Raw genomic sequence first — 9950 nt, 5'->3', positions numbered from 1 at the left:
CTGGCTCCATGCCCAGGCAAACGGAGCAGCTAGACCCCTACCCCTCCTCCACAGCATGTGAGCCTGAGGGAGGTCAATTACCAACAGCTGCCAACTGGAGTGACCCTCGCGTCAGAAGACTTGATAGGCGGAGGCAACAGAAGGAAGGGAGGGGCAGGCCTGGATAAGTGCTGAGTCATGGAGCCACACCCCATGGCCTATATAAAGGATCTGCTTTCTGGCATTCTCTGAGTCAGGCAAAGTCTAAACATCTTGCTGAAGTCACTTTCTGGTCTCCTGCCTGCCCTGAGGACTTTGCTAGGACTTTGGCAGAGCTGCAGAGGCACACCTGATTCGGATTTCCCTGACCCGGCCGTCAGCGGAGGAGTGGGACACGACACTAGGCAACACCGCTTTCCCTGCCTGTGACTCTTCCAACTGAATGCCTTCAGGAGAAAAGTCTTACAAATATTGGGTTATTTATCCACGTTAGTAGCATCTGCTACCTCTACATCTATAAGGCTGGTTAAAAGTAAAGTAGAAATTGAATTTGTATCTAGCCTTAAATAAGTTTTATGAACTGAATTCTCTCTGTAGGACACTCCCCAAAGAAATAGCCATGACACAATATATGGGGAAACTTTTGGGAGCTTGCCAAAGTTTCTTTTTTATAAAATCATTTTAATCATATAAAAGGGGAAAAGAATCATTATCATATCTAAAATGATTAAGATATTGTCTCTTCCTTTGCATTTTCAAGAAAAATTGAGATAGAAAAAAACTATAACAATATTTCACAGAACTTTATTTTGGTATTCTGCACATAAATCAAAACAACTGTTATTTTCCAGATTCAGTCTGAAAGCTTAACATTATGCATCTTCCACTCTCATTGGGATTTTTTCTCTAGAAGTCATGGTAAAAGTTCATATAGCTACTCCATTTTTAAAAACTCTATTTAAGGCCATGCATTTTTGATAGAGATTTTTACATTTAACAGATTGACATCAATGCTTCCAATACGTGTCTCTTGAAGGCACAAAACATGCCCCCTTTCTTTTATTTAACTAAAAAATCCCCTACTTAACCTAGTCTTTTAAAGGAAGGCTAACTGGACCTCATATGAGCTGTCAGGCTATTCAACCTGACAATTCAGTGTTTTAATCAATCTCATCCCAGTGGACCATGAGAGCTGAGAGTTGGTGGGTTGGAGCAGGCAGGCAGTGCGGGAAGCTCATCCTTCCATCGGCTTGCCTGCGGCCTGTGTGGCGCATCAGGATTGACTGCCTTCCACCCCACACCATCTGCTGCCGGCACTGCTGTGAGAAGATGAGCTTCCGGCAACCAGCCGCTCACTGCAGCACACCGACTCTTGGCTTTCTTGCTGACCATGCAGCGAATCCAGATCACCTGCCTTCCCCCCACACCTCTGCCTCTGTCTGCTGCTTAGATAGGGAATTAAGGTACCTGCATTGTATGCACTGCACAGTTCCAGAGTGTGCTGACCAAGACACTGGCAGGCTGCAGCTGGTGCCGGATACTGTTGGTCCCCACGTGCTTGCTGCCTCTTGTGTGCACATGTGGGGTGAGGCACCCAGCTGAGCTGATCACTGTGAAATCGTGTTTCCCCAAAAACAAGCCCTAGCACTTATTTTGGAGCCAAAAAAATATAAGACTGGGTCTTATTTTTGGGGAAACACAGTATACATTTGCTACTTTGTCCATGATAAATGTTTTGACTGATTCGTTTTTGGATGTAAAAAGCTGTTTCTTGCCCTTCTTGTAATTTAGTGATGCAAAATTAATAACTACAAGAAATTGGTATAATTTGCTTAATTATTCATTTTGCAGTCACAATTACAAAGCTGGAAGTAATTTTTATTCTTTCATTTGAAGATATAGATCATTTATTTTATTTATTTTATTTATTTATTTTGTTACAACAGTATATATAAGCATAAGCATGAAACAACTATACAACATATAAGTGTATATATAATGAAAGGAAACAATAGGACAGGAACGGTAGGCACTTTTGTGCTCTTATGCATGCCCCTTACAGTCCTCTTAGGAATGGGGTGAGGTCAATGGCAGACAGTTTTTGATTAAAGCTTTTGGGAGTTTGAGAAGAGGCCACAGAGTCAGGTAGTGTGTTCCAAGCGTTAGCAACTCTGTTACAAAAGTCATATTTTCTGCAATCAAGATTGAAGCGGTTAACATTAAGTTTGAATCTATTGTTTGCTCTTGTATTATTGCGATTGAAGCTGAAGTAGTCTTTAATAGGAAGGACATTGCAATAGATGATTCTGTGTGTTAAACACAGGTCTTGTAGGAGTCGGCGGAGTTCTAAGTTTTCTAATCCCAGGATTTCAAGTTTGGTGGTATAAGGTATTTTGTTGTTTTCAGAGGAGTGGAGAACTCTTCTTGTAAAATATTTCTGGACGCGTTCAATTGTATTAATGTCCGAGATGTGGTATGGGTTCCAGACAGGTGAGCTGTATTCAAGAATAGGTCTAGCAAATGTTTTGTATGCTCTGGTTAGTAGTGTAGAGTTTTTGGAAAAGAAGCTGCGTAAAATTAGGTTTACAACTCTTAGAGCCTTTTTTGCTATGTAGTTGCAGTGGGCTTTGGCACTTAGATCATTTGATATGAAAACTCCAAGATCTTTAACTGGGTGGGGGTCATCTGTAAGGTAATGTCCATCAAGCTTGTACTTAGTGTTTGGGTTCTTTTTTCCTGTGTGTTTTTTCCTGTATGTTTTTATTTATTTTTTATTTATTTTATTTTTAATTTTATTAAATTTTTATACCGCCCTTCTCCCGAAGGACTCAGGGCGGTGTACAGCCAGAAATAAAATACAAGATATATACAATTAAAAGAAATTAAATTAGCAATTACTAAACGGCTGATAGTTAAAAATGAATTTAAAATTTAAAATATTAATAAAACCCCAATATAAAATCAAACTATTATGCCAGTCCCGCTTGAGTAAATAAATATGTTTTTAGCTCACGACGGAAAGTCCGAAGATCAGGCACTTGACGTAGGCCAGGGGGGAGTTCATTCCAGAGCGTCGATGCTCCCACAGAGAAGGCCCTACTCCTGGGGGCCGCCAGCCGACATTGTTTGGCGGACGGCACCCTGAGGGGACCCTCTCTGTGAGAGCGTACGGGTCGGTGGGAGGCATACGGTAACAGCAGGCGGTCTCGTAAGTACCAGGGTCCTAAGCCATGGAGCGCTTTAAAGGTGGTAACCAGAATCTTGAAGCGCACCCGAAAGACCACAGGAAGCCAGTGCAGACTACGGAGCAGTGGTGTTACGTGGGAGCCTCGAGCGGCTCCCATTACTACTCGCGCAGCTGCATTCTGGACTAACTGCAGCCTCCGGGTGCACCTCAAGGGCAGCCCCATGTAGAGAGCATTGCAGTAATCCAGCCGAGACGTAACCAGAGCATGAGTTACTTTTAGCAGTAAGAATGACAGAATGATGAATGATGAAGAGTGAAAACAGAATAACAAAGTTAGAAGGGACTTTTGAGGTCTTCTAATCCAATGCCCCCTGTTCATGCAGGGGACCTTATACCATTTCAGACAAATGGCTGTCCAGTCTCTTTTTAAAAGACTCCAGTGATAAAGCTCCCACAACTTCTGAAGGCAATCAATTCCATTGGTTTATTGTTCTCACTGTCAGGAAATTTCTCCTTAGTTCTAGGTTACTTCTCTCCTTGATCCATTGCTTCTTATCTTGCTTCTGGTGCTTTGAAAAATAGATTGACTCCCTCTTCTTCGTGGCAGCCTCTCAAATATTGGAGTTTGCTCTGTTCACTCATATTTAAGTGGTTATCCCCTAGGATTCCAAGATCCCTCTCGCAGTTACTGCTATTGAGTGAAATTTCACCTAATCTGTACCTGTACAGTTGGTTTTTCTTGCCTAAGTTTAAAACCTTACTTTTCCATGTACTGAATTTCATTTTGTTAGATAGCACCCAGTGTTCAAGTTTGTCGAGATCTATCTGGATCTTGAGTCTATTTTCAGGGCTGTTGGCTATTCCTGCCAGGTGTCATCTGCAAATTTGATGAGTTCTTCTCTCATCTAAATCATTTATAAAGGTATTGAAGAGTACTGGGCCTAAAAAAGAACTTCGAGGCACCCCACTGCTTACTTTCCTCCATGTAGATGTAGTTCCATTAAGTAGTTGTAAGTAACTATATATAATTACATGTAAATGTAGTTCCATTAAGGACTACACATTGAGTGTAGCTTGTCAGCCAGTTACAAATCTATCTGGTGGTGATGCTGTCTATCTTGCATTTTTCTAGCTTATCAAGAAGTACGTTGTGGTCTACTTTGTCAAATGCCCTACTGAAATCCAACTATATTATGTCCACAGAACATCATGGAAGCTAAGAAGTCTAGAACATGAACTTTTTCAATTATTATTGTTGATTTTGTTAACACTGATAACCTGTAACAGACAAATGCATATGTGTGAGTGAGTGTGTGTGCGCGCGCATGCATGTGTGTGTGTGTAGAATTATTGTGGAAAAATCTATATTGCTTAAAATGAATTTAACAAAAAGCAAATATAACAAAATTGAATAGGAGAAAAAAAGGTAAAAGGAAACAAACAAAAATAATCAATAAAAGTATCAAGCACTTAGCATGATTTCTCTATCCCTTTCACTCTCAAAATCTAGATTTTGTGTGTATGCAAATAATTATAGTACAATTTAAGACAGACTCTTAAGACAAGATCATACAGAATAACATTATCCAAGACTGAGAATTATTATGAAGGTCTTGTGTCTTATGAACATGGAATGGCACAGGTCTTATAAGATATAGGAGGGGTTGTAAATCCAAGTGCAGGCGTTAGATCCAGATCATCTTCAGATGTTCCTGGGGGAGGTTGAAAGGTAAATTTCTGCAGCAGGCTGGTAAAGAAGAGGAAGAGCTCCATTTTGGCAAGGGTCTCACCTGCACATATTCTCCTACCTGGAAGAAAGCATACATGGTGGTGGTGGGGGGAAGTATGCTTATTGGTTTCTTCAACCATTTTACATAGCTTCCCAATGTCAGATTGTCATGGAGAGATGAGTAAGACACAAAGTTATGACAAAACATTTCATATTTAAAATATAGCAATAAAATAAAAATAAGGCATGTATCATAAGCATCCTTATCCTAAAAGAAAGGTGAGCCTTCATAAGTACCATTCTACACTGATGCCCTGAAAAGGGTGTTGACTGAGCATCCCATTTGAGGTAGAGGTTGTAATTACAACTACAGGAATACCTTTATTGAAAGTTCATTTGGGGGGTGGGGGAGTTTAAATCTTCCTTTAAACTTTTTTGATTGTCAGAATGTTCCCCTAATCCATAAATTCAATGATGAATCTTGTAGGTTTTTTTGGGGGGGAGAAAGTATGCATTAATATGTTCTACTGTTCATGAACTTTTCCCCCAATGAATGAGTTAGACAATTTCCAAGAATGCCTTCATGTTCTTAGTAAGTATCCTTAGCCCCTAATTTTGATAAAGATTACCTTCAGATACATAGTGATTGAAGAACCTTGAATGGTGATAACAATCTAGTGATGACATAAACCAAAGTTCCCCAGCATTTCTAGCTTTGTGAACCAGTGCAGGGGAGAGGGGATGGTTTTGTGTGAGCAGCTGGAAAGTGCACACGCAGCTGCATTTGCACAAGCAGTATGCACGTGCATGCGCTAGCCCACTACTTGTGCAAGTGAAGATGCACCTGTGCACGTTTGCCAGCCATTTCCACAGCCCAATTGCAAACCCTTCATTACCCACTAGTAGCCTGTGGCCCACAGGTTGGGGACCCCTGACATAAATCATGTCTTTGTGAGTTATAGTATATAGACTCCTTCACAGAATCATAGGTCTGGAAGTGACCTTGAAGGTCTTCTAGTCCAATCCTCTGCTTATACTGTCTCAGTCAAATGGTTGTGCAGTCTATTTCTGGAAACCTCCAGTGATGGACCACCTACAACGCTAGGAGGCAAGCTATTCTATTAATTAATTGCTCTTATTGTCAGAAAATTCTTCCTTACTTCTAGGTTGTATCTTCCTTTAACAAGCTTCCACCCATTACTTCTTGTCCTTCACTCTAGTGACCTAGAGAATAAGTCAACCCCCTCTTCTTTGTGACAACTCCTCAAGTACTGAAAGACAGATACCGTGTCCACCCCTGTTCCTTCTATTCCTCCCAGTTTAGTGTTATCTGTGAATTTGATGAGTTCCTATTCTATCCCCTCATCAAGATCATTTATGAAAATGTTGAAGAGTATGAGGCCAAGACCAAACTTTGTGGTAATCCACTGCATGCTTCCCTCCATGCAGCTGTAGTTCTATTGAAGCCTACCAGCTGGGCAGTCAATTGTGAATCCATCTAGTGGTGGTACTGTCTATCCCATATTTTCTATCTTACCAAGAAATAGATTGTGGCTACTTTGTCTAATACCTTGCTGACGTCTAAGTATGTTATGTTGACAGCATTTCACTGGTCCATTAATTTACTTACTTTATCAAATTAGGCAAAAAGGTTTGCCATAATCTGTTTTGAACAAATTTATGCTGGTTTCTTATTTGTTTCTAGGCACGCACAAATCCTTCACTTGATTATTTCTTATTTCTTATTTCTTATTTATTTTTATTTTTTATTAAATTTATTGGCTGCCCATATTACCACAGGGTAACTCTGGATAGTTTACAATATTAAAAAGATAAAACTATACAACACCTATAAATAATACAAATAAAATACTATAAAATATAAATGCTCAAGTCTCAAAAGATGTGGAGGGACAGAGTAGGATGAGAAGGGGAGGAGGTGAAATCTATTCTTAATCCATTAACCATCTCCAACGTGAAATCCCTACATTGGAGCCTCACGCCAAGTGACAGAGCCAGGTCTTTAAGCACTTGCAGAAGGTCAGGACGATTGGATCTGAGCTCACTTCAGAGAGGAAGATGTTTCAAGGGGCAGATACAATGGCAGAGAAGGCTCTTCTCCTGGACCCTGCCAGCTGGAATACCCTGGCTAATGGGGCCCGCAACATGCTCCTCTGCTGGCATAGGTGGGGTGGGCCAATTCCAATGGGATGAGACAGTCCCTCAAATAACTGTTACTGTTGTTTTATGTTCAGAAGCTTAACTGCTTTTAGAAAATGGTTGTTGCAGTGCAGTTTCATAGCCACTGTAAGTTTGTGGGAGCATCAGGCAATCTTATTCTAAACGCTGTTTTATTTATTTTTTTATTTATTATTCAAATTTCTATACCGCCCTATCTCCCGAAGGACACAGGGCGGTTTACAGCCTTATAAAACATAAAGTATAAAATAAATACATGTTAAAACAACATTTAAAAAACTTATTCCATTAGGCCAAATTTAAAACTATAGTTAAAAATACAAAACCCCGTTTAAAATTAATTTTAAAATTAAACCCTAGGCCAGCCCTGCACAAATAAATAGATGTGTCTTAAGCTCGCGGTGGAAGGTTCGAAGGTCAGGAAGTTGACGTAATCCTGGGGGGAGCTCGTTCCAGAGGGTGGGGGCTCCCACAGAGAAGGCCCTTCCCCTGGGTGTCGCTAGTCGGCACTGCCTGGCGGACGGCACCCTAAGGAGTCCCTCCCTGTGAGAGCGTAGGGGTCAGTGGGAGGTAGTCGGTGGCAGCAGGCGGTCCCGTAAATAACCCGGCCCTATGCCATGGAGCGCTTTGAAGATGATAACCAAAACCTTGAAGCGCACCTGAAAGGCCAAGGTAGACAGTGCAGTCTGCACAGGAGAGGTGTCACGTGGGAGCCACAAGGGGCTCCCTCTATTACCCGCACAGCTGCGTTCTGAACCAACTGAAGCCTCTGGATGCTCTTCAAGGGGAGCCCCATGTAGAGAGCATTGCAGTAATCCAAGCGAGATGTGACGAGCGCATGAGTGACCGTGCATAGGGCACCCCGGTCTAGAAAGGGGCGTAACTGGTGAACCAGGCGAACCTGGTAAAAAGCTATCCTGGAGACGGCCATCAAATGATCTTCAAAAGACAGCCGTCCATCCAGGAGGACGCCCAAGTTGCGGACCCCTTCCATTGGGGCCAATAACTCGCCCCCAAAAGTCAGCCGCGGCTGCAACTGACTGTACCGGGGTGCCGGCATCCACAGCCACTCCGTCTTGGAGGGATTGAGTTTGAGCCTGTTTCTCCCCATCCAGACCTGTACGACTTCCAGGCACCGGGACAGCACTTCGATAGCTTCATTGGGGTGGCCCGGGGTGGAAAAGTACAGCTGAGTATCATCAGCGTACAGATGGTATCTCACCCCAAAGCCACTGATGATCTCACCCAGCGGCTTCATATAGATGTTGAACAGAAGGGGCAAGAGAATCGACCCTTGCGGCACCCCACATGTGAGGTTCCTCGGGGACGATCTCTGCCCCCCGTCAACACCGTCTGCGACTGATCGGAGAGATAGGAGGAGAACCACCGATAAATGGAAGTTAAATGAAAGTTTATTACATCATGATTTTATTATCACTTTTTCAAATTTTCCACTGTATCTTGTGAACTTTTCTTTCCAAAATATAAAGCATTGCCCATTATGCATGGACACATGGATATATATAGAGAGAATATTACCTGCAGAGAAAGGCATGAATGCATCTCTTTTCACAAATTTTCCTTCAGAATCAAGAAAATGCTCAGGATAGAATTGATAGGGTTTCTCCCACTGAGATTCATCATGGAGCACTGATGATAGCAAAGGCATAATTTGCATACCCTAAAATCAAAAGAGGAAAATCTATATTAAAAAGTGTGATTGTTATAGAAATAATTACATTTTTAAATTAGAAATTTAAAACTGGAAATATATGACCAGAAGAATGCTGTCGATATAATTTACTTGGACTTCAGTAAAGCATCTGATAAAGTCGACCATAACCTACTACTAGATAACATAGAAAAATGTGGGTTAGACAGCACCACCACCAGATGGATTCGTAACTGGCTGACCAACCGCACTCAACGTGTAGTCCTCAATGGAACTACATCCACATGGAGGGAAGTATGCAGTGGAGTACCCCAAGGATCTGTTTTAGGCCCAGTACTCTTCAACATCTTCATCAATGACTTGGACAAGGGGATAGATGGGGAACTCATCAAATTTGCAGATGACACCAAGCTGGCAGGAATAGCCAACACTCCAGAAGATAGGCTCAAGATACAGAAGGATCTTGACAGACTTGAACATTGGGCGCTATCTAACAAAATGAAATTCAACAGTGGAAAAAAGTAAGGTTCTACATTTAGGCAAAAAAAAATAAAAATGCAGAGGTACCGTATATATGGTACCTTGTTCAATAGTAGTAACTGTGAGAGGGATCTTGGAGTCCTAGTGGACAACCATTTAGATATGAGCCAGCAGTGTGCAGCAGCTGCCAAAAAAGCCAACACAGTTCTGGGCTGCATAAACAGAGGGATAGAATCAAGATCACGTGAAGTGTTAATACCACTTTATAATGCCTTGGTATTACTGAATTCAGTTTTGGTCGCCACAATGTAAAAAAGATATTGAGACTCTAGAAAGAGTGCAGAGAAGAGCAACAAAGATGATTAGTGGACTGGAGGCTAAAACATGAAGAATTGTTGTAGGAACTGGGTATGTCTAGTTTAATGAAAAGAAGGACTAGGGGAGACATGATAGCAGTGTTCCAATATCTCAGGGGCTGCCACAAAGAAGACGGAGTCAAGCTATTCTCCAAAGCACCTGAAGGCAGGAGAAGAAGCAATGGGTGGACATTAGTCAAGGAGAGAAGCAACTTAGAAATAAGGAGAAATTTCCTGACAGAACAATCAATAAGTGGAACAACTAGCCTGCAGAAGTTGTGAATGCTCCAACACTGGAAATTTTTAAGAAAATGTTGGATAGCCATTTGTCTGAAATGGTGTAGGGTT

General features: G+C 41.7%; 1 protein-coding gene across 1 annotated transcript in view; it reads right to left on the bottom strand.

Moving 5' to 3' along the window:
- Positions 1-767: 767 nt before the first annotated feature.
- Positions 768-9950, bottom strand: part of LOC131198550 (cytochrome P450 2K6-like) — a 36390-nt gene continuing 27207 nt past the window's right edge. Inside the window, exons 11-12 of the mRNA XM_058183321.1 lie at positions 8634-8775; positions 768-4974 (exon numbers count right to left, since the gene is read on the bottom strand). Of these exons, the coding sequence (XP_058039304.1) occupies positions 4787-4974; positions 8634-8775 (330 nt within the window). The 3' untranslated portion in view covers positions 768-4786. The remainder of the gene's footprint in view (positions 4975-8633; positions 8776-9950) is intronic.

This window comes from Ahaetulla prasina, chromosome 1 (assembly GCF_028640845.1).
Source record: "Ahaetulla prasina isolate Xishuangbanna chromosome 1, ASM2864084v1, whole genome shotgun sequence".
Lineage (NCBI taxonomy): Eukaryota > Metazoa > Chordata > Lepidosauria > Squamata > Colubridae > Ahaetulla > Ahaetulla prasina.
The sequence above is the reverse complement of the archived record's forward strand: the minus strand, read 5'-3'. Positions and strand labels throughout refer to the sequence as shown.